Source organism: Nerophis ophidion, linkage group LG02 (assembly GCF_033978795.1).
Source record: "Nerophis ophidion isolate RoL-2023_Sa linkage group LG02, RoL_Noph_v1.0, whole genome shotgun sequence".
NCBI lineage: Eukaryota > Metazoa > Chordata > Actinopteri > Syngnathiformes > Syngnathidae > Nerophis > Nerophis ophidion.
In genome coordinates this window covers 51,401,196-51,427,200 of record NC_084612.1, presented here as the reverse complement: position 1 = coordinate 51,427,200, position 26,005 = coordinate 51,401,196, and the positions used below count along the sequence as shown (strand labels likewise).

Below are 26,005 nucleotides of genomic sequence, written 5' to 3'. Positions count from 1 at the left end.
CTAGCTATCTCTGGCTAGGATGGTCGTAGAGACATGAAACTCACCCTAGTAACTCATCCTTACCCCCCCCCCTGCATACTGTGAAAACCATGTGATGATTGGACCCCCACAGGCGGAGTTAGGGGGGGGTGCATTTTCAGGCAGCACCAACAGCCCACCTGCCGGGAAATGCACCCCCTAGCTATCTCTGGCTAGGATGGTCGTAGAGACATGAAACTCACCCTAGTAACTCATCCTTACCCCCTCTGTATAGTGTGAAAACCATGTGATGATTGGACCTCCACAGGCGGAGTTAGGGGGGGTGCTTTTTCAGGCAGCACCAATAGCCCACCTGCTGGAAAATGCATGTTTTTCCCCTCTAAACTCTCTCCCTTTGTTTATAATGCCAATTTTTTTGCTGGATTTAGTCTCTATAAACTCCAAGGAAAACAATACCCGGCTGGGGACAATTTTTGAAATTGGTCTCCAAACTAAGGCATGCGGGCCGAAAGCGGCCCGCCGGCGTCCAAAATCCGGCCCCTGGATTTTTATTCATGTTTTGAATTTTTGGGACATGGGGGACTTGTGGGAATCCATCCCAGGTAAGATTTTTGAACATTTTGAGGACTTTTGCCTACTTTCCCAACTTTCCCCCCCACTTCCAGTGTGACTTTGCGGTGTGCGCTATGGACATGCTGGGCATCCCTTGACTCGGGTGGCCAGCTGCGGGACTTGTGTGATTGATTTTTTAAAACTTTGAGGACTTTTGCCTACTTTCCCAGCTTTTCCCCCACTTCCAGTCAGTTGTGGTGTATCGCTATACATGGGCTATTATTAGGAAGAGGCGTTTATTTGGTAATATACAGTATATACAGTCAAGGGATGCCCAGCATGTCCATAGCGCACACCGCAAAGTCACACTCAAAAGTCCTCAAAATGTTCAAAAATCTTACCTGGGATGGATTCCCACAAGTCCCCCATGTCCCAAAAATTCAAAACATGAATAAAAATCCAGGGGCCGGATTTTGGACGCCGGCGGGCCGCTTTCGGCCCGCATGCCTTAGTTTGGAGACCAATTTCAAAAATTGTCCCCAGCCGGGTATTGTTTTCCTTGGAGTTTATAGAGACTAAATCCAGCAAAAAATTGGCATTATAAACAAAGGGAGAGAGTTTAGAGGGGAAAAACATGCATTTTCCAGCAGGTGGGCTATTGGTGCTGCCTGAAAAAGCACCCCCCCTAACTCCGCCTGTGGAGGTCCAATCATCACATGGTTTTCACGGTATACAGAGGGGGTAAGGATGAGTTACTAGGGTGAGTTTCATGTCTCTACGACCATCCTAGCCAGAGATAGATAGATGTTCAGGCAGCTGGAATCAACTCTTCACTGAAAATGCACCCCCACCATAACTCCATCTCTGGTACTTCGGGTACTTTTGGTAAAGTTATTTGTGAATGTTCAGTTTGAAAATTCTTAAAATCAAAACAACGATAGGTATCAGATGCATTCATTTATTAATGTATTCATCCATCCACCCATGAGCTTCTTACAGTTAAAGAAAATGTCATATTTTTAAAATACATGTATTGGATCCCGTCGAGTGAAGCAGCAAACATTCGTTCTCCTTGATGTCTCTAAAAAAGTACATATAGAGGCTTACTTTGGTGTATATATTCTTTAATACAATACTTCAATACATTTTCGGGACAGCACATATTCCTATATTAAATGGTTATTGTTTTCGCCTTATCTGAATGGTGGCGAAATCATTAAAGGCTCACAATTAATCCATCCATTAATATATCCAAAGTAAACACAACTTGGATTATTTCACCTTGTTATGTACTTCTTTATGCCGAAAGAGGCGATGTATCCACCTGAATGACGACGAAATCATTAAAGGCAATGACGGCAAAATCATTGAAGAATCACAATTAATCCATCCATTAATATATCCAAAGTAAAGACAACTTGGATTATTCACCTTGTTATGTACTTTTTTCTGCCGAAAGAGGCGATTGAATGACGACGAAATCATTAAAGGCAATGACGGCGAAATCATTAAAGAATCAGAATTAATCCAGCCATTAATATATCCAAAGTAAAGACAACTTGGATTATTCACCTTATGTACATTTTTATGCCGAAAGAGGCTGTTTTAGCCGAGTTTAGCTACTTTTCGAGACGGGTGACGCAACCGAGCGACGTAAACGCGCTCCCGCCAGGGGGTGCATTTTACGGCGGGGGTGCATAATTCGGCACAACACCGACGGAGACATGTGAGTGTCCAAGTTAATGCGCCTGACAGCGCACCTTGAAGATGTTTCACGCCAGAATCACAAATAGTGTGATATTTAAAACCTCCCCAAACCAGACAAACTTGTGTTCGAAACTTGGAACGCTATCCCCGACTTTTTTGTGAACATGAAAAAGTATGCACTTGGAGTCCTGTCGATCTTTGGATCCACATATGCATGTGAGCATGTGTTCTCCAACATGAACTTTATTAAAAACAAACATCGCACACGCCTCACAGATGAGAGTTTACAATCCTGTGTGAAGATAAAGGTGACGTCATACAACCCCTATGTGGAGACGCTGTGCGTTGCGGTTCAGGAGCAAAAATCACATTGACCACGTATGATAAATATTTTAATTTCCTATACTTTTGCATATATTCACATTTTTTAATTGTTCAGCGAAATAGACATTTTATCATTTAGGTTGGCAGCTGATGCACGGCGCCAGTAAAAGGATGACGACACAGAGAGAGAGGACGGCATTTTTGGTTTTCTGCCAGTGAATAATTTAAGTTCGCAGTTTTGTTTTTTCATTACTACAATGAAGACTTAAATAGACATTAAGTATTTTACTTAACCTTCAACCCGACGTCTTTTTCGGAGTTAAAAACGTTTTGTTGCATGCAGAAATTTTATTTAATTTTTTCTGCAGTCGTTCATTGATTTCATAAACGTAACCCATCATAGTTTGTTTATACATAGCACAAAGCAAAAATAAAAATTTATATGCAGTGTTATTTCATTTTTAATTTTTTCATTTTATTTTATATTTAATTGTTTTTGTCCTGTCCAGCTTCTCAGGCAAATCACATAGTTGATGTAGATGCCCATATCGGCTGTTCACATTTACTTTACAGAAGAGAAGTGTAGGATACTTCTCTTGTTGCCTTATTTAAATTTGACTTTATTAAATTTATTTATATTATCATTTTGTGCAGCCAAGCTGGAGCAGCAAGGGATAGACAGAGAAAAAAAGGAAGACAGGGGGAAATTGTGGGGATCAGAGGGGGATTAGACAGTGTTATTTCATTTTAAATTTCAAAAGAGTTTTGTGGCTCCCATTGTTTTATTTCATTTGTGAAACGGGTCAAAATGGCTCTTTGAGTGGTCAAGGTTGCCGACCCCTGTCGTAGACAAATTAAAATAAAGTTGTTTTGCTTTACAAGTGGACAAAGCTACTGACAGCAATAAAGACTGCCTGTTCATCACATACGTCCGCTTTGTGAATGGCAAGTCATTGTGCGAAGATTTACTGTTTTGCAAATACATAAAAAATTGAGCCACTGCTGATGAGTTCAAGATAATAGACAGTTTCCTCAAAGAACACGACCTTAAATGGGAAAACTGTGTGGGCTTTTGCTCCGATGGCGCACAGACCATGGCAGGGTCAAGAAAGGGCAGCAGGCTCTAATAAAGAGGGTTGTGCCAAATGCGCATTGGACACACTGCGTCAAAGCACTCGCATCAAGGCAACTCAGCCCCAAACTCAATGAGGTTTTAACAGATGTTGTGAGCGTGGTAAATTTGATCAAAACACGAAAAAGTGGCACTTTTAATTTATTTATTATTGAACTTGATGCAAGTTATTTGATTTATTATTGAACTTGATGCAAGTTATTTGATTTATTATTGAAATTGATGCAAGTTATAACACTTTTGTTTTATTTATTATTGAACTTGATGCAAGTTATTTTATTTATTATTGAACTTGATGCAAGTTATACCACAGCTGCACAGTTATTTTATTTATTATTGAACTTGATTTTATTTTATGTTATTGAGTTGGAATGTATACAACTTGATGTTACTTGATGTTCAATAAATTTGAAAATGTTAAACTTGGCATTAGCGATCTGTTAGAGCGATGGGGGCAGGTGGGGCTTGAAAACTCCCCTTTGTCCAAAGTGGGGGATGTCAAAAAAAGTTTGAGAACCACTGCATTAATTTATTTGCTTAAATCACTCCATAATTAAATTCCACATACTAACATGCTAAATGTTTCAAGTGATTGATTGATTGAAACTTTTATTAGTAGATTGCACAGTTCAGTACATACTCCATACAATGGACCACTAAACGGTAACACCCGAATACTTTTTTTTAACTTGTTTAAGTCGGGGTCCACGTAAATCAATTCATGGTTAAGTGTTGTACGTGCATACAAGATTTAAGTTCGATTTTTCTCTAAGGTTATATTGAATTGTACATTGTACATTCTGCAGTAGCAGTTTATAGTTTGCTTAGAACAAAATGATAATCGTGGCGTATGGAAAAAGACAAGACTTCCGTAGTGTTTTCAGATCAACTTAGGCGACGCAAATTGAATGTGTTGTTTTTGGATTGGTTTCTCCAAAGCTTTGGAATAAATTGCAAAATACCCATTCTGTTCTGGGTTATCATTTACAATCAGCTTATGTGTCATCAAAAGAACTTGGGATTGACCAGCAACTTAAAGGCCAACTGAAACCCACTACTACCGACCACGCAGTCTGATAGTTTATATATCAATGATGAAATCTTAACATTGCAGCACCACACACGGCTAAAAGTCGTCTCTTTTCATCGCATAATTAATTACACAGTATTTTGGACATCTGTGTTGCTGAATCTTTTGCAATTTGTTCAATTAATAATGGAGACATCAAATAAGAATGCTCTTGGTGGAAAGCAGTGGATTGCAGCTGCCTTTAGCAACCGAACCACAGCCAGTGTTTCTTTGTTCGTTGTGAAGCTTTAACACAGAGCGATCAAGCGAACATGTTTCTCTACCAACCAGCAACTTTTTGGATGGGAAAATTGTGATATTAAGTCGGCTCTTACCGGAGACTTGAGTGGATTATGCGACCTCATCCTGCAGCTCAAAAAGGCAGCTGTGATCTTGGCTCCTCGGCTTCTCTCAGAGACACTGGCGTTCACCGCAGCCATCCGACTTTCAGGTATGACTTTATAATCTCACTAAAATACTATTAACACAATAAGCAGATAAGGGATTTTCCAGAATTATCCTAGTAAATGTGTCTAATTACATCTGAAACGCTCCCACTGCCGCTGCCTGGAGCCGTCACGTTTTCTTTTTTTTAGTGCTTCACTCTAACTTTCTTCATCCAAGAATCTTTCATCCTCGCTCAAATTAATCGGGAAATCGTCGCTTTCTCGGCCCGAATAGCTCTTGCTGCTGGAGGCTATGATTATAAACAATGTGAGGATGTGAGGAGCCCTACAACCAGTGACGTGCAACGCACATCGTCTGCTACTTCCGGTAAAGGCAAGGCTTTTTTATTAGCGACCAAAAGTTGCGAACTTTATCGTCGATGTTCTCTACTAAATCCTTTCAGCAAAAATATGGCAATATTGCGAAATGATCAAGTATGACACATAGAATGGACCTGCTATCCCCGTTTAAATAAGAAAATCTCATTTCAGTAGGCCTATAAATTCCCTCGGAGGAACATCTGGTCTGAACGCAACAATTTGGGGGCTCTCGTCCGGGATGACACGCTCAAAATTGGACACCTCTTACAATCTTCCAAACAGACTCACTTGGCCAACACATAAATCAAGGTAAGCAGAGCCTTTTTCTAAAATCTGCATTAGGAGTCTGACCTGAAGTATGTAAGTCAAACACTGTTATGTACCTCAGACACAGAGTGGTGATTTTGATACATTGGTTGCATTTTTGCCTTGTCCGCCTCTACATAATAGTTGTAAATAGTGGTCAACTCACGTCATTGTGTCTGGACTACCGTGACGGGCTGTTTCATTGAAGAGTGAACTAATAGTCGGGTGTGGCTGACCCTGGGTCGTTGGTCGTCGCCTAAAAGAGTAACAGGTTGGGAACCCTTCAGACTACCGTGACGGGCTGTTTCACTGACGAGTAAGCAAATAGTCGGGTGTGGCTCGCCCTGGGGATTTGGTCTTCCCTAAAAGAGTAAAGTATTCGTACCCCGTCATCGGGGACGATTGACTCAGAGTAAAGGGTTCAAAACCGGTCGTCTGGGACGATAGATACTGAGACAAAAGAGACACAATGGCCACATAGTTTCACAAGAACAAATATGGAGGCGGCAGGGGAAAGTGTGATGAATGATTACCGGTTAATGATCAATTGAATGTACTGTTGTCGACAATGAAATTAGCAGGTAGAGTTTAAAAAGAAACAAAAAAATGTTTCTTGAAAGGGTTAAGAGGGACTTTACAACACTCGTAAAGTCGTGAACTCAATCGTTTGGTAAATTAAGAAAAGTAACTGGAAGTTTTATGGTAAAGTTACAAATGAAGGTATTTGTAAATGGTATTCGTGTGTCAGCGTATGCTGTTGGTGGTGGTTCGCTGCAAGTTTGTTTGTTTGTTTGGTTGGTTGTTAACTCCTAAAGCTGAAATACATTATAATACATTATTTATAGTTGTTCTTACTTTACCTAGTTCAGAAATCATATGAGTGAATGATCCATCCATCTATTTATCTTCCTCCGCTTATTGGAGGTCGGGTCGCGGGGGCAGCAGCCTAAGCAGGGAAGCCCAGACTTCCCTCTCCTGAGCCATTTTGTTCAGCTCAGAGAGAATGATAAATGTTGTTTATTATTATTGAGGTTTGATATAATACAGCTGTGCTTCTAAGTGAGAAAAATTGTTGAATGTTGAGGTTGTTTTTAACTGTGTTGGTGATTCCGCACGGTTAACTGTGTGGGTGTGATTGTGACTGTGCTATATTATAGTTTTGTAAGAAGGGTCTGAGATTTGGATCTCAGAAAAAGGCTCTCTCTCTTTGTTAAAAAAAATGTTGTTGTGCGCGTGTGACGCAGAAATAAAAAGAGGTGTGAGATATAAGACATAGCTGTTCGACTATTAAAAAGGCTCTGTTGGGAGACATTTAAGATAAGAGATGTGTCTTGGTAACGAGGGTGTGTGACGAGGCTGTGTGACGTGCTGCACGTTAGACGTGTGTCACTGTTAGCATAGCATAGGTTAGCATAGCATAGCATAGTTTAGCATAAATTAGATTAAAATAGGATTAGTTTAGCATTGAGCTAGGTTACCAAAAAATAGCTTACTGAGGCCTAGCAAGGCTAGGTTAGCATTTAGCTTGGCATTACAAAATGTGAGTGGACAGATTTGTGTCCTGAAGAGAATAAGTGAAATAAAAGATATATGAATAAATGAAAATTTAGATATCGGTAGATGAATTTGGGTAGTTTTGAATACATGTTTATATAGCAAGTACATTAAATAAAGTTAAATAAGTGAATTCAATAAACTTGAGTTCAAATTTGATAAAGGTGAATTATTTAAATATATTGACATTTTAATTATTTTAAGAATGATCACAATTAGGTTGAGTTTAGTTATAACTTCTTATCAATATTTTTAACTTTTATCTGTGCAACTGGTACTAATCATATATTGTCGACGTTTATAGTCACACCTGTGTGAATCATGGAGTCTGAGTCGCAGGTGAGGAAGAAGTACAGACAAAAGTCGCCACACTCAGCGCCTCCTACTCCAGTGACAAGCGAGGGCGGCACTCCCACGCCCCCTCTATGATTGATCCTACCTCCGAAACTTAAAATGTCTCCATTGGCTCAAATTCTTGGACCCTCCCTTTGCACGTCTGACAATTGTCCTCCGGCAGATGGTAACCTCGCAAGTGCACACCAGACACTTTTGACACATGATATACATTCATACAACGCACGCTACGGAACGCAGGGAGGCCACATACGTCCACCTTTTACTGATAATAGGGGCATATTGAAATATAAGCCTTTTGCCGTTGCAGACATGCAAGCCATTGTTGACAAACTCGCACCTGTACCTGAAAGAGAGAGCCTTTGGCTAAACACTTTAGACAAAGCTAACCCTGATGTACACGGTGCCGAAAGCAACACATGGGAGGGACATCGTATTCATCATATGCCAAATTGGACAGACGAGGATGATGACAACAAGGCTGGTGGTAGAGTAACAAGGAAACAACTCCCTAATTTACAGATCGCTAAAGCTAAAATGTCAAAAGAACCGAAAGGTCAAGAATCAGCTAAAGTATATTCAGCAGTGGGTGACCTTGCTTTTGAGCTCCAGCAGAATCCCCAACAGACATGAGACCAGACGGTTAGATTCGGGTAGTGAACGACGCGGTGCTTCAAGGCTGTTTCGCCTGTGACCAGCCTGGTCACTGGGCTCAAGACTGTCTCAACATTTCCGAACAGGAAAAGTTCTGTTATGCCACCAGACGAACACGAAGGCATGGCAGAGGGCGCCCACAGCAGAAGCCCCAGCAGGAAATACAGACAGTCCCCCTGCTGGACATAAGTGTCAACGGACAATGTTATCAGTTCGTGATTGACACTGGTGCCACCCACTCATTTCTGAATGCAAAGGTACCAAAGAAACTGTGTGCTTCCCTTTTGAAGATCGAAGGCTTCGCTGAGGTCACAAGAATGTTACCTGTTACCAAACCACTTCCGGTTCAAATTGCTGGACACACACTGAAGCACCCCTTTGTGGTCGACCTGCACACACCTTGGCTGCTTGGTAATGACCTGCTTTACAAACTGTACCCTGACATTCAATATCGCACAGGAGGGACCTTCCTGGTGTTACCTGACGGTACAACCACCAAGCTGCGACACCGCTACTAAGGCTCCTCCATGAGCTCATACCGAAGCCTGAAGCACCAGAAATGGCTGACACCTGCTGAGTACCCCAACTCCTGCTCCAACTGTTCTATCAGTGAAAATCCTGGCTGACTGAGCTGTTTCCGTGTGAACCATCACCCGACCCGCCATATGTTATGATCACCAGTTGGACGACTCATACCAGGAGGCCTTTGACTCCTTTATATATATATATATATATGTTGGAACACAATGTGTGGCTGCTCATGTTGACCTATCTTTGCAACAACCACCATGGTATAAGACGGACACAAATGCTGTCCCACATTGTTCCCTTGCTCTCTGTCCAGCCTACGAAACCAAAGACTTAGGTTCAATGATAAAACACGGTGTAGCTGCCACTCATTGAACCGACACACAAATTCCCCATTTTAAATTGTTTCAGTTGTCTGTTAAACACATAGATATGGGCTGCACTTTGGAGACCCCAGCTGAAGGCTATAAGGAGCTAGCATCTACACAACAGTTGAGCTAAAACTACACATTACATTGAAGCATATCAAATAATTCTAGTTGCTTATTACATACACAAAGTCGCCAAGACAGAAGTCTGATAGAAAGTATTCAGTAACACACATGTCCGCATCATTCAACTTTTTACAACATGAGCTTGACTAAATGAATTATTGTGGCCACCAGGTGTGGTAGAATGTCAAATTACTATTGCAAAAGTATCCGCCATAAAGTTAAGTGTTTTTCTAGCATTTGCGTCAATATAAATATAAGCATATTTTGTCGCTTTCCCCATATTGAAGAATTTACATAAAATGTAGGGTTGATATCGCTAAGGGATCCCCTACCCTAATACCACCATCGAGTGGTCTACAGAGGCTGATAAGACTTTCATTGACCTCAAACATGACCTGTCCTCCGCCTCAACTCTTGCTGTACTTGACTATCAGCTGACCTTTTTCTTAGATGTTTCTGAAAGTGATAGTACTACAAACACAGTCCCTTTTCAAAAACCGAAGGGGGAGGAGGTGAGGGTGGATTCAGACTCCTCATCCTAATCGACAATCATCCGACTCTGACACATTCCATAGTTTTAACATTTTTCCGTGGGTAAGATGTTATAACTCATTTTAATTTGAAAACAACGATTTTGCACATCGATGGTGGTTTAGTAGATTAATTATAGAGGACGTGAGGGTGGATCGTGTATAGTTTTTGATTTCATTGATATGATCAAGCCGGTACAAGGGAAAAGTTACTTGCTGACTTGTGTTGACAATTACAGTGGTTGGCCGGATACAACCCCAACCTCAAAAGAGGATGCAAAATCAGTAATCAAATGGCTTGTTAACGACCTAACAGCCCGACATGGGTTCCCCAAATAGATTAGGTCAGACAACGGCACCCATTTTAAAAATGCTCACTCAGCCTTGGTCGAAAAGGCTCTCGGACTCTATAGAACACAGATTCGGTTCGGTATACCATCCTCAGTCCCGAGGTAAGGTCGAGAGAATGAACCAAAACATCAAAACCAATTGGCTAAAATCTGTGCACAGACCAAATTGAATTGGATTGACATGTTGCCATTAGCATTAATGATCATTCGAATGTCCGTCAATAAAATTGTTTTTCCGCCCCTTGAATTTTTCACCCAATGAACTGCATACAGGTCAGCCCTTCCCAGGACCAGCAGCCCCCTTGGAATGAGCAATCAGCGTGAGACCAAAATGGTATTTTTACAAAATGCAGAATTCATGTGCCAGTTCCTCTGTACAAATTCAAGGGTGACAGCCCACCACTCCAAATTCCCTTCCGCCCGCTGAGAGTGTCAGGGTCAAGGTCATCAAACACAAGTGGACGTAGCCCAGGTGGACTGGTCCCTTCAAAGTCGTGTAACGGACGTCTCACGCCCTTCGACTGGCTGGTAAAGGGGACACCTGGTACCACCTATCCCTCTGCACTCCTGCTGGAGAACCTGAAAGATCTCCAGCAGATGTCACTGCCGACATCGACCCCCCCCCACAGACGCTGCCATGTTCTATCTAGGAGGAGTGTAACTGGCTCCTTCGATTTGATGAGAAACCCTGATGGTGTTTACTTTGATGCAATAGGGCAACCAAGGAGGGTCCCCTCACAACATAAATTGTGGTGTGAATCTTGTGCAGGTTTTGAGAACCTTCCTATCATTGGTGCTATTTTCCATGTGACTGCTACTAAAGATGTAAAACGCTGTTGAGGAAATTGCTGAACAACTTGCCCCGACCTCCCTCATGGCCGTCCAGAACCGCATAGCCCTTGACCGCATCCTAGCCAAGGAAGAAGGTGTGTGTGCAATGTTTGGTGACCAATGCTGTACCTTCATTCCTAACAACACCGCCCCCGATGGCCCGATCCAGAGGGCCTTAGAGGGCCTCCAAGCCCTGTCTATAGAACTTAATGAAGTTTCCGGTGTCTCTGACCCCTTCAAAGATTGGCTCCAAGGCACTTTTGGCAGGTGGACTGACCTAATTAAGTCTGTCCTGGTCTCCATTGGAGTTTTCTTGGCCATCATAGCCTCATGCGGTTGCTTTATCGCCCCTTGTGCTAGGTCTCTATGCACCCGCATCATTGTTAAAGTCGTAGAAGGTCAACCCCACCCTGTTTCTGGGTTTACTATGTATCTGAAGAGGGTCAAGTAAAGTGGAGACTTTCAAGAATTGCTAGTTTCCCTCGCTGACCATGACGCCTTCGACGTGGACTCCCTCCATCTATCTCCCATGTAACTATGCTTTTATTTTATTGCTAGCTTGCTAAAACTTTAATGTGTGGCGTGCTTTATAAGTTTTGTAATTGTGTTGGAGATCTTTTGTAGAAAATCTGAAGGGGTATTGACGGAGATAGATATTTACATATATCCATATTTAAGAGTTATTTTCTTTTTCCATAGTCATATTTGAAAACAGCTCGTGTTTTTCCATTTGTGCTCTTAATGGTTGGCTGCTAAGTAGTGTGCATGGGGGGGGGGGGTATATGGTATATGGAGAAAGACAAGACTTCCGTAGTGTTTTCAGATCAACTTAGGCGACGCGAATTGAATGTGTTGTTTTTAGGTCGGTCTCTCCAAGCTTTGGAATAAATTGCAAAATACCTATTCTGTTCTGGGTTATCATTTAAAATCAGCTTATGTGTCATCAAAAGAACTTGGGATTGACCAGCAACTTAAATTCCCTCAGAGAAACATCTGGTCCGAACGCAACACTATAGATTGCGATTCCATATTGAAAAGATCATAGACATGTGCTGCTAGTTCAGCAAAATCGTACAGAGGTTAGGGAGCACAGTAACATGAATGTAGAGGGAAGTAAGTGTTTCCATTGGCAGAGCCAGCAGTACATGGGAACAACCTCATTTAAACAAGGCAATCTGCACCACTTGTGTAATTGCAAATAATTGTACACGCAGTCTTAGTAAATCGCACACAATACGCTCACTAATAGTACACACATTTTTATAGTATGCACATGTAAATCAGATCCTTTATGTATCATCATAACTGACCTCTTTTGTGAGACATTTAGTGACTTAAGTGTACTTTTGTAGTTATTTCCCCATATTTCAACACAATGATCCAGATATTGTACACTAATGAGCAGTGGAGAATATGGAGGGATTTTTGGTGTAGTACATACTTTGCTATATTCATTATTTAAGTATTTCTTGTAACTTATGCTGTATAATTTTTTTACACTCGTAAATTTGATTTATTTTAACATATCACTGTCTACTTTTTTCTATTTGTGTTTGACTTTCTCTCCTACTGTGACCAAAAAGCAATTTTACATTAACATAACATTTTAGTTTTGCTTGGATTGAAAGGTACCGGTAGTCTGTTTTTGCTTAAGCATCTTTTTAATTTATTGATTTCTTCTGTTATGATTTGTATTATCTTTTGAACAAACTGAAGTCCTATCTTCTGCAAATATTAAAAATTTTAAGTCTTTTGTAACTTTGCAAATATCGTTTATAAAAAGATTGAAAAAATTTGGTCCTACTATTGATCCCTGGGGTACGCTACAGGGTATATTTAGCGTTGTAAACGCGTGTTACGTATTGCATCCTGTTGTTTAATTAGCTTCTAATTCAGTTGAAGACCAACCCTCTGATGACATACTGTTATAATTTGTTAATTAAAATATTGGCCGCTGCACATTGTTTACCAACTATTGCAGGGGTCAGGAACCTTTTTGGCTGAGAGAGCCATACAAGCCAAATATTTTAAAAAGTATTTCCGTGAGAGCCATATAAAACTTTAAGACTGAATACAACTAAATGCGTGCATGTTTATGTAAGACCAACATTTTTAGAGTATAATAAGTCTCTCATTCTTTTTAATGACATTGTTATTCTGAAGCCAACCAACAAATGAAATACTTCTATCATTAATGCGACATCTTTAACAGGTGCGGTAGAAACCGAGTGGTTGGATTAAAATGCATGAGAATGTTTTATATTTTGAACGTTATTTTTGACACTGTGATTACCAGCGGAATTATTCACTACTTATCGTGTTAAACAATGTCAGTTAAGATTTATCTGAGAGCCAGGTGCAGTCATCAAAAGAGCCGCATCTGGCTCTACAGCCATAGGTTCCCTACCCCTGATCTATTGCATTGGTAATTTCCTTCGTTTTTTAAATTAAAGCCATCGATGTTGAAATGTTAGCTCTGTATCCGTATTAGTCCTCCGCGAGTGTTCTACATTTGTTTATGAATGTGTCCAATCTGTTGTTCATGAATTTTTCAATGAATTTAGAGAATTGTGGAAGAAAGGAAACAGGGCTTAAGTTTGTAAACTAGTGTTTGTCTCCAGTCTTATTACTCGGTACAACTTTTACTATTTTCATTTTGTTTGAAACAATAAGGTACTGATATACATTAATGGTTATTAGAGCTCCTTAATAACCTTTTCTCTAATTTCCACATCAATTCTCTTACAATCAGTTGAAGTCTTGGATTTACATTTGTTCACAATTTTAATTATTTCCTTTTTGGTCACGTCAGTAAGAATCATTGAGCTAGGATTTCTGTCTGACAGTAGTTCTAAAACTATTTATTTATTTTTAAATACAGTATATTAATGAATTTAATATTCATTAAAAAAAGGTTTGAGGTTTTATTTACCTCATATATTTATGTATTTTTTTAACCTAGTTTGAACAGTCACTATGTGTTTGAATGCAGTAATTTCCGGACTATAGCCGTTACATTTTTCCTACATTTTGAACCCTGCGGCTGAATGCTGCTATATTATGGATTTTTCTTCGCTAACAGCCATAATGTTTTGTATTCAAAAAAATTGTTTTTATAAAACACAAGCAAAGACACTGAAAATGTTGGCTATCGTTTGTGCTAAGACGCCATCTTTTGGGCGAGTTTGCACACTGTAGGTACTGTGGGGTAAACATCTGCAGCATTTCCTTCTGTTTAGTGCCTTGAACCAGAAGTAGAAGTGCTGTTTAGGCTTCTACTCGTCCACAGCATTTTTACTCTCAAATATTCCAATAAAAAATTAAAACAATTCTTGCTTACTAAACCGTCCCATGTGTGATGTCTGTAGGAGTGTTTTCATGCATATTTGTACGTGCTATTGTAATGTAATCAGGCTAGCGTCGTTAATATGCTAACACGTTTACAATGGTCTGTGTTCGTATTATTAACTTACAATGGCATTCTTTTTGTATTGTTTCAGTTTCACAAATTCCTCAGTAAATTCACCAAAATGTCAACGTGGAGTTATTGAGTCTGTTTGCTGATTGGAGAGCTAGCTTCCGCAGCTAGTGGGTCCATGATGATGACTTCTGTTTTGTTTAATCATCCGTTTTCCTACTGTGTTACAGACATGACTAAAGTATGTAAATAAACATTTTCTAAATATTTCTATGTAAATAATTAATTTCACAACCTATATATCTGTGATTTATAGTCCAGTGCGGCTCATATATGGAAAACATTTTTTTTTTCTTCAAAAATCAAGGAGTTGTGGCTTACTGTATATAACAGTGCGCTCTATAGTCCGGGAAACACTGTACTTAATTAGGTTATTCTTTGGCGTAACAATAGATGGAAGCTGTGTACTACCATTATGATATTGAACACACATGGTAGCTTTTATGTAATACTGCTGCAGAGTGTGAATTTTATTGGCTTAACACACTTAAAAAAGATCCTACCATGATATTAGCAGCGATGATCTCAGGGTCGTCACACACTGATTCCACAAAGAACACCTGTTGGGGAGAAAAGGCCATCTGTGTCACTAGTGTGATTGTATAAAAAGAACAGTGTTACCGTATGACCGTATACTCATCAAAAAAAAAAGAACACACCTTAAATGCATTCTCCTCCACAAACGCTTGAATGAGGTCTCGGCGCTCTCTTGTTGTGTTGGTTGCGTCGAAAACCTGACGACAAGAAAATAAGTTATATGGCGATGAATATTGTAAGATGTTGGCACTTAACTTTGGTTCTGATTTAGGTTGGGTTAGAACGGAGGACTCACAGCAATCTGACCTCCCTCGTCTATAAGGTACACCTTGACATCCTGCAGGGCCACCAGGGCACACTGCCTGCAAGACACAGACCAGGGCACAGTTTTAATGACTAACATTAGCCATAACTTGCTACTTACTAACAACGCTACCTCTAAGGTGCGCGCCTGTGCAACTGTGCACTGATCCCACGACCTCTACGCGCAGTAAATCTATGCCGCGCATGAAATAAAAACTCTAAAAAAACACATAATTTGCAATTTTGGTTGGAATTGCGTGTGAATGTCCTATGTGCCGAATTGTTGATATGTGTGAGCTGAACTGAAATGCTCAAATGTCCAGAGTGAATGGAGTGTGTGGATGCTGGAACGGTTCGAATCGGATGACAAATGTGGGATATAGAGAAGTTTGTATATTGCCCATTCATGAGGGGAAATTCCTGGAAATTGTGAGAAAACCGGGAATTTGGGGTAAGGGAAAATATGTTTTGTCTTTGATATCTTGGAAGAACAGTGTGTGCGGATGGTTGAAAGGTCCGAATCGGGTAAATAGTGGCACTAAATGTTGGGAATGTTTGGCATTTCATAACATTGAATATGTCAATTCATTTGAATGGGAATTTCCTGGAAATATAGGAAAAAAACTGATTTTTTTCTTCTTTAAAAAAAAAAAAATATTGATACCAGCACAATTGTCCGAGATGCTATGAATAGGTTGGTGTTGGAATTTTTGGAATCGGTTGACAAATGTTGACGCAGTTACAGTTTGAATTGGTATATCGCAATTCCTGCCCAAGTGGAAATTTTTACAAAAAAAAGGGAACATTTTTTGTCCCAACTACGAGGAATGTTTTGAAAGTGGAATGGGTGGAATTAGTCGAAAAATGTGGATTGTTAAAACTTTACAGGAAGAGGTGAAAATAGGGCTTTGGAAAACCGGTAATTCTGGGAATTCCTGGAATTAGTTTTAACTTGGAAAATGGTAATTTGATTGTCCAAGGTGAGTGGAGTGTGTGAATGGCGGAACAGTTCGAATCAGTTGAGAAATGTGGGAATTGTGCCATTTCGAAAAATGGCCCATTCATTTTCAATGGGAAAAATGTCCAGGAAAACCCAAAAATTCTGGGTAATCTAGGATATTTTTAAAATATTTTTGGGGGGGAATTGAGCGGTCAAGTCAAACTTTTTGATACTTGAACGGTTCCAATCAGATGAAAACTGTGCTGTGTACTTTTGTGGCGGAATAATCATAATAAATATATTTGTTTTGGTGTGGGATGGTGTATGTGTGAATGTTTGGACATTGACACAATTAACACATTATTTGCTCTGATGATTTTGCAATGCAACTGTGAGTGATGGGTAATGACAATGTTTGTCAACACCGTTCAATTATTGTAATGTCTTTAAGGAGGGTAGAAATTTTATCGATCACTTTTTTGAGCCATACAATTTATTGTCGGCCATAACCACACCAAAAATTTGTAAAAAACTTCCATCCAGCAAAACTGGTACATACAAACCGGGCTTAAACCAACTCTTTGTCATCTGTCGTATCAACAGCAGCCGCTCTCTCTCACCTGCACCAACACTCATGGAACTGATGCGTTTATGGCCACACAAAAAGTGGGACAACTCTGACACTACATGAATTGATTAATGTGGACCCCGACTTAAACAAGTTGAAAAACTTATTTGGTTGTTACCATTTAGTGGTCAATTGTACGGAATATGTACTGTAATGTGCAATCTACTAATAAAAGTTTCAATCAATAAACAAAGTATAGTGCCGTTCAGTCCTCTGGTCGACCATAGCGATTTCCTAGTACGTAAGTTTTCCAAAATAACTAAAACAATTCTTGCTTACTAAACTGCTGAAAAATTGCTGAATTTTCCCCCAGAGATCAATAAGGTACTTTCTATTTTATTATATTCTAGACTGTCCCATGTGTGATGTCTGTAGGAGTGTTTTCATACATACGTGCTATTGTAATCACTAGCTTGTAATCAAGCATTTGTCGTTAGCTTCAGCTGACATGCTAACACGTGTAAATACCAGGTTGTTATACTAGGAGTCCTCAATCAAATGCTGTGCTTATCTTACTGTCATTTATGAAGAAGCTTAAAAATAACCATGAAATGCTGTTACTCGGTTACAGAACAGCTCATAAAAATATATATTTTACAAACAGAAAGTTACAGGAATGTACCTTGTATCCCATGCTTACATCTCATTGTGCAAGATGTGAATGTTTTAAGAGGAACTTCATTCCAAAGCAGGACAAACAATACCAGTACATCGTTCATAAAAAACAAGATTTTTTTGTTATTTCATTGTAAGTGGGCCAAATCACTTATATTAGAAAATATTCTCAAGAAAATGACTGCTGTCATTTGATTATAATATTAAGACTAGGGCTGGGCAACGATTAAAAATTTTAATCAACGTTAATCACACTATTTCTCTGATTAATCGCGATTAACTGCATTGTATACGCAAAGCCCAATGATGAATTCAAAAGTAGTGTGTAATGCACCTTTATTGGAATATTCTCCCACATGAACAAAAGCGCCAAAACATTTGTTGTGCAAACACAATTTAAATAAGTCCTTGTTAAACAGTAGCAGTTAAATAGCATATTTTATGAAAGTCAACTCAAAAAATGTAAATACAAACATTTAAGCTTATTGCCACTGCCAGGGTATTTAAGTTATCCTGTTTGTTATGGAAAATAAATATAATCTACATACAAATCTCTGAGCCACAATCATAACATCTGAACAGGCAATTTCTGAGGTAACAGCAGAAACATTTTTTTTTATCAGGGATCTTATGTTTAAAAAACCTATATTATAGGTAGTGGGCTGTTTTAGGGAATTTTTGATCAAATTATCCGTAGTAGCAATATTAATAATATTATAATGTTTATTCTGCGTAGTGCACTTAAAATAATTATGACCATATCTAGGAATTGATATGATGGGAATTTTCCGATTGTTTGCTTGGTGCTTTGATAAACTGAACGCATATAAATGGTAATATATTGTGATGTTATGAGCCAGGGAAAAAAAGAACTACCCTACCCAGCATGCAACAGGAGTGACGAGCATGCGCGGTAGCCCGGTATAGGTTGTGTCGCCATGACGGCATCTTGTATGTTGTGATATGCACGCTCTGAAAGCAAACGTTAAGAACTCAGCCAACACTCCTCGTCTGCATAATTCATAAATAGACAGACAACACAAATACTCCGCTGCTTCACAAGCCGCTGGATGTAGTATTCCCATGCTAGCTAGCCGGTCTAGCAAGCACGCGTCATTCAGTCCAAAACGGCCCGATCTATCCACATTCAGAATTGTCTGGCGGTCGTAAGTGATCCCGGAGTGACCACGCTGAAAGCCAGCCATGAAATTTGTAGAATTGTCCGGTATTTTTGCCAAATGTTCCATCTTTACCAAGAGCCCCTCGACGCCGAAGTACATCCGGGAGATGCCATCTTGTTAAGAAAAGGCGTTAACAAAATAAAAGCATGTAGACAACATACGCAAATGTGCGATACAATAATTGTCGGCGTTAATAGATTGATGAGTTAACGCGTAATTAACGCATTAATTTGCCCACCCCTTATTAAGACATTTAAATTGTTATGTCAGGTTTGACACAGGTGTTCACATCTGATGTTGCTCACAGAGAGTTTCTGCTCTCACATGAAAAACTCTACGGAACAATACTCACTAACCTTTTATTGTACATGCTACTTTGTATCAGCGCGGCTCGTATCTGCTCAGCCAAGTATGACGTAGTCACCTGCACTGCGATAAGGAAAATATTTCAACGTTTATTTATATGCGAGCCAGGAGGGAGGCCATGTCAGGTGACAGCTGCAGCGGGTTTAATATTTGGGTCACAACTCAGGAAGGGGATAAGTCTTCGGAGGGTCTGACGTGATTTCATGACAGCAGAGCATCGAGTGATCCCCGCCTTCCAGCCTAAAAACGTACTTCCTGATCTTCATGGCCTCCTCGTTGTCGTGGCGGAAGAAGTCGTAGGACTTGTAGGCTCTGACGGCCTCCCTGCGGTACACACCCAGGTTGAACACTGTGACCAAAAGACCAGAAGTAACTTTTACAACAACATTAAAGTTGCTGGAGCCAAATTTACACGCATCACAATTAAATTGCTCCTAGTTTTTAAATGACATTGCCGGGTAACTAGGACAAATACTTTCGATATTATTCAACAACTACAGTGGTTCTCAAACTTGCTTCACCAAGTACCATCTCAGAAAACATGTGGCTCTCCAGATGTCACCATAATGACCAACATTATAATAACGTAGCATAGTAAGCCTACAGGTTCATTAAAACAAGGCAGAGGTTTTATTTGACAAGTATATTTAATATTTTGACCATTGTAACATTACACAAAATTTGCACAGTAACACGGTTTGAATATTTGATAAAATTATTATTTGCGTACCACTAAATAGAGCCTGTGTACCACTGTTTGAGAATCACTGCTGTGTGGGTTATCCTAAATGTTATTAAAGATCAAAGCTAAATATTTAGGAACGTAAAATGTGAGATCTTGGCTTTTTTTAAAGGAGAATATATAAGTGCACCATTTGACATTTGACATTTATTAGCGTGTACAAATATTATGCAACTGCACGGAAAAACAACATTCGTAAATGATAGAGTCACAAAAGTCTTCCATCTATCGTCATTTGCCAATATCTTATCAATTCCAAGAGTGCTGAATCCATCTGAAGACTTATCTGAGTCAGTAAAATGTATTTTGTTTTCCACTGCCTAGAAATTATGCACACATCTGGGGTTGATTTAATTTGGCCATACCCTTATAAAGTTTATTTTGTGTCTCTATTACAAAAGCTTTTTTGACACTGAATTCGTCTAACTGAATTATTTTTACATCAAATCATGATGACAATTTCATTGAAAAAAATGTCAGTGCTTTAAAATTCTGTGTATAAAAATTCAGGGTAAAAACAATTCAGTGCTGAAAAATTCAGCATAAAAAAACAGTGTATAAAAATTCAGTGTACAAAAATTTAGTGTAAAAAAAATTCAGTGTATAAAAATTCAATGCTGAAAATTCAGTATAAAAAATCAGTGTATAAAAATTCAGTGAATACAAATTCAGTCAATAAAAATTCAATGTAAAAAAATTCAGTGTCCAAAAATTCAGTGTAACAAATCAGTGTATAAAAATCAGGTTTTTAAAATATCACTGTATAAAGTTTTAGCCCTGAATAATTCCGTGTTATAAAGTATTCAGTGTAAAAAGTATCCAAATTCAGTCCTGAAAAATTAACTGTAAAAAATCAGTGCTTTCAAAATTCAGTGTTGAAAAATTTACTGTTTCAAAAAGCAAGAGTCACTTCTGTTAAATTAACACTGAAGCAATCGATCCTGTCACAGAACCAGCCAATGAGGTGTCAAGTTGGAAGTCACGTGACATGGGTCTTGCAAAATGGCATAAAAAAAGAAGTTATCTGGGCTACCTGGGCATAAAACAAAATAATTAACATTTCAATCCGGCCAGCTGTATATGTTCTAACTGTAGAATTACAATTCATTTTTATACACTGAATTTTTTTAGTAGACTTTTCAGCATAAAAAAGGCAGTTTACAAAATCAAAAGCAAAACATTAGGTTACAAAAATTCAGTGTAAAAAAAAAAAGTTTTTGTAATAAAGACACAAATGAACCTCCATACACCTGCCTTATTACACAAATACACATCAGCAGGTATACTTCCATAATGATAAGCATTCAACTTATCCAGAAATATCCCACTATGCTGTATAAACACAATTGCAATGAACATTTTTCACACACAATGCAGTATCACAAATTAACCCTGAAAATAAATGTAGAATAAGGTTTCTAAATGTTCCACTGAAAGGAAGGTTGGTATTTTACCTTTGGTGGGAACGCCGATCCAGTTGAGGTACCGCGTAAGCTTTTTGGACATGTACGTCTTCCCTCTGGCAGGCAGGCCGATCATCACGATCACGGTGGGAGAGTTTGTCATATAGGACGCCCACGCTGCAAGATTTAAAACACAAATAGTAACAGTGCGAAGTCGTGAGAACATGCATATTTGTTGCATATAAATGTATGCAGGACTTTTAGAGACACATCAGTGGCAAATCCTAGGAAGTAAGAAATAAATAAAAGTACATATTTACACAGATGCCATAGTGGGCGCTAACTTTCCAATGTATTTAACACAGCAGACACACAACATTGATACAACGCTGATTATACATATATATGTCATTTAAAACAACTTTGCAAAATAGTTGTATTTGTAATTTGAGACAAGTTTGATGTCTAACGTTGGATCTATGTTGTTGGTTGGAAATGACAAAATTTCAATGTCAAATCAATGTCACAACCTGACAATGAATAAAAGTTGTCATGTTGTTCCAACGTTGTATTTGTGTTGTAGAATATTGGTTAGAAAATCACCAAAATTCAATGGTCAAATCAACGTCAGAACCTGACATTGAACAAACGTCAAATAGTATGTTGTTTTAATGTTGTCTTTGTGTTGTAGTATATTGGTTGGGAAATTATCAAATTTCAATGGTCAAATCAATGACAGAATCAGCACCTCCAAGTCCGAGTCCATGGTTCTCGCCCGGAAAAGGGTGGAGTGCCATCTCCGGGTTGGGGAGGAGACCCAGCCCCAAGTGGGAGGAGTTCAAGTACCTAGGAGTCTTGTTCACGAGTGGGGGAAGAGTGGATCGTGAGATTGACAGGCGGATCGGTGCGCCGTCTTCAGTAATGCGGATGTTGTACCGATCCGATATGGTGAAGAAGGACCTGAGCCGGGAGGCAAAGCTCTCAATTTCCCGGTCGATCTACGTTCCCATCCTCACCTATGGTCATGAGCTTTGGGTCATTACCGAAAGGATAAGATCACGGGTACAAGCGGCCGAAATGAGTTTCCTCCGCCGTGTGGCGGGGCTCTCCCTTAGAGATAGGTTGAGAAACTCTGCCATCCGGGAGGAACTCAAAGTAAAGCCTCTGCTCCTCCACATCAAAAGGAGCCAGATGAGGTGGTTCGGGCATCTGGTCAGGATGCCACCCATACGCCTCCCTAGGGAGGTGTTTAGGGCACGTCCAACTGGTAGGAGGCCACGGGGAAGACCCAGGACACGTTGGGAAGACTATGTCTCTTGGCTGGCCTGGGAACGCCTCGGGATCCCCCGGGAAGAGCTAGACAAAGTGGCTGAGGAGAGGGAAGTCTGGGCTTCCCTGCTTAGGCTGCTGCCCCCGCGACCCGACCTCGGATCAGCGGAAGAACATGGATGGATGGATGGATGGATGGAAATCAATGACAGAATCCGGCATTGAATAAACGTTGTCAAAAAGTATATTGTGTCAACGTTGTATTTGTGTTGTAGAATATTGGTTAAGAAATTACCAAATTTCAATGGTCAAATCAATGTCAGAACCCAACATTGAATTAACATTGTCAAAAAGCATGTTGTTTCAACGCTAGGTTTGAGTTTGGGGATCTAATTCAAGAAGTTCTCAACTTGGTTTCAATGTCTTGTGCCCCCCTCTTTCGTCTTCTAGGAATTAATACCATAACTCTGTACGTACTTACCTAACACCTGCACATGCATTAGCTTTGGGTGTTGTTAGCTAATGATAGCGATTTGGATAGTTAGTGTTGGCTGTCATTGAATGTATATTCTCTCAAAACAACAACACGACTGCAAATTTTTTGTTTCTTCTCTTGGACTGCTTTTGTGTGTGTGCACGCGCTGCGTGTTGACTAGACACGTTGACAGTCCCAAACACCAATTATGTCCAGGACGGACATTTTCTTTTAATCACATAAATATGATAATTGTGAAAATTATAGACAGTTTTAACACAAATGTTAAAGCACTAATGGTAACTTAGGCTCGCCAGTGGTGTTCTTGTTAAGTTTTGTTTAAAATATAACTGTAAGGAAGTTGCAAAATGCCCCTTTAATGAAGGTGTAATTTTACTTTAATGTAACAAATTTTGCAACATGGAGTTATAGGTTATTAAATGAGTGGGATTTATTTTTCTCTCCTGACACATAAGACATAATAAGGTTAATAAATTAATAATGTACCCAAAATAATGTAATAAAACGTTTAAGACAATAAATATAAATCTAAACCAAACATATGTAGTAACTAAAGATGGTAGTAAACATTTGAATCTCTGGTTAGAACAAATATCTAAAATATACGCTGGTGCCTCAACTTAAAAGTGTTTTGAAAAGAGTCATCTCTCAGCTAATTCCTATACTTTAAGTTACAAGCATCCCCGCCATGAGTTGGCGTAGCAAATGTCACAGTCAACCCATATGATCAGCCCAAAAACACCAGGGGCCTCATTTTGCGCCCGCACAAAAACCTGACGTATGCACATTTTCACGGGAAAGTTGAGATGTGTTAAGAGTGAACTGAACATCAAACATATATTAACGTCGTCCCCCTCTGGGGGAAATTGGGTAACGTACTGATAAAGCTTGAACTATTTGTACTATAGCAATCTATAAGGTTAATGTAGTCTGCTTGTCTTTCTTCCTCTCCTTTTATCTACTGTCTTTAGTATTAGTTTTAACTAGATATGTGTATTGTTGATAATTGAGCTATTTATTAGTATTATTCATTATCAATAGTGTTATTTTTATTGGTATTTTAGGGGCTGTGAATCTTGGGGCACCACACGATTTGATTCGATTCTTGGGGGTAATGATTTGATTCAAAATCGATTTGCGATTCAAAAGCAATACTTTTTTAATAACATTAGGTGCCAGTTCCTTGATGAACTACTTTCATCCATAATATAGATAAACAGCTTTCTATATCTAAATTTCTATATTACTTAAAAGAAAACTGGTGTTGTTAAAAAAAAAAAATTGTACCCAAACATTTAATAAAGTCAAATACAAAGAAGCATACTTGCCAACCCTCCCGGATTTTCCGGGAAACTCCCGAAATTCAGTGCCTCCCCCGAAAACCTCCTGGGACAAATTTTCTCCTGAATATCTCCCGAAATTCAGGCAGAGCTGGAGGCCACGCCCCCTCCAGCTCCATGAAAACGGACTCAGCAATGTTGGGACCCTCTTAAACAGGACAATACTGCTATCTACTGTACATAGAATATAATAGAATGTACTTTATTGATCCCTGGGGGATATTCAGCACCACAGTTCGCTCACAATAAACAATGATAATAAGAAATAATATAATATATATTATATATACAATATATAAATAATATAAATATATTCTACATTTAAGTGCAGTGAAGGAACATATGCATTAGGGAGTCTGTTCTGAAGCCCACAGTAAAGAGACGTAACTTCATCACGTCGCTTGGTTATTGACTCCAACCCAATATATTACACCGTCGACGAGCAAAATTAAGAAATACGCTTGCAAGTTCCAAAACGAATGGAAACAAGAATTTCAGTTTATCTAGGAGAGTTCGAAGGGGAAGGGGTATGTTGCCCGTAAATTTTGTAGACGGATATACTCAGTCATGAACGGTCAGCGAAGCACAAAGTGTCCGCAGCGCAGCATCGTTCACAACCCAGTATTATGGGCCACCTCACAAAATGGAGACCCGATGGTGTAACTTATGCTGAGACAATGATGGCTATGCTGACAGCTGGAAGCAACACCCCATTCTCATTTGCGGATGTCTACAACAAATCCGTGAAAAGTTTTGTTCCCAGATTTGGAGATCGCTTGCCAATACGCAAATGGCAGAACAAAGGTTACTCAAATAGTGAAAAGTAAGTGTTGTTGTGTTTTTATTACTGTGTATTTGATAGGTGCCGTCGGAAATTCAACTATTTAATTTATTTGTATGTACAAAGAAATAAATATACATATAGCTAGAATTCGCTGAAAGTCAAGTATTTCATACATACAGTATATATATATATATATATATATATATATATATATATATATATGAAATACTCGCGTTGGTAAATTATACTACTCCCCTCTTAACCACGCCCCCGCCCTAACCACGCCTCCACCCCACCCCCGACCACGTCTCCCACCCTCTACCTCCCGAAATCTGAGGTCTCAAGATTGGCAAGTATGCAAAGAAGGCAACAAGAAAAGTATCCGACATCTCTCTTTTCTAAAATTAATCTGTATAGCAGGTATAGATAATCTACATGAACAATATGATTTGTCTGAGTGGCTGCTGATTGTGGAAATTTGCGGTGACTTTGGCCAACTTCAGGCTGTGTCACGCCAAATTTCTTCTCCCTACAAAAACACCCCCCCCCCCCCCTCCCCCATTTATTTCCGGGGTCATGATTAATACAGACGTTTTGTTAACGCTACATTATAAAATTACAGACGTTTTTTTAACGCTATATTATAAAAAAAAAAAAAAAAAACAATTTACAAACACAAGCTATGGGATGACATAAGAGGAAATGTGACCCCGGAAGAAAATGCGTCGCCCATAGGTTGTGTTTGTAAATTGTTTTTTTATTTTTTTTTATAATATAGCGTAAACAAAACGT

The 26,005-nt window shown here is 39.3% G+C and overlaps 1 protein-coding gene and 1 long non-coding RNA gene across 12 annotated transcripts in view; both read right to left on the bottom strand.

Moving 5' to 3' along the window:
* Positions 1–26,005, bottom strand: part of LOC133542188 (6-phosphofructo-2-kinase/fructose-2,6-bisphosphatase 2-like) — a 92,659-nt gene that overhangs the window by 64,505 nt on the left and 2,149 nt on the right. For 9 of the 11 annotated variants that reach the window (XR_009804100.1, XM_061886092.1, XM_061886085.1 and 6 more), the window contains 5 exons: positions 21,376–21,501; positions 19,432–19,528; positions 15,442–15,508; positions 15,269–15,343; positions 15,113–15,169 (listed from right to left, as the gene is read on the bottom strand). Coding sequence is in view for 10 of the 11 variants with exons in the window: in XM_061886092.1 (XP_061742076.1) it covers positions 15,113–15,169; positions 15,269–15,343; positions 15,442–15,508; positions 19,432–19,528; positions 21,376–21,501 (422 nt within the window). In the remaining variant the exon portion in view is untranslated. The remainder of the gene's footprint in view (positions 1–15,112; positions 15,170–15,268; positions 15,344–15,441; positions 15,509–19,431; positions 19,529–21,375; positions 21,502–26,005) is intronic. The other 2 variants (XM_061886109.1, XM_061886132.1) reach the window with 2 other exon arrangements.
* On the bottom strand, positions 1,476–2,014 carry LOC133534992 (uncharacterized). The gene is made up of 2 exons (XR_009802119.1): positions 1,856–2,014; positions 1,476–1,612 (listed from the first exon to the last, which is right to left on the bottom strand). It is a non-coding gene; the product is annotated as an uncharacterized LOC133534992 (long non-coding RNA).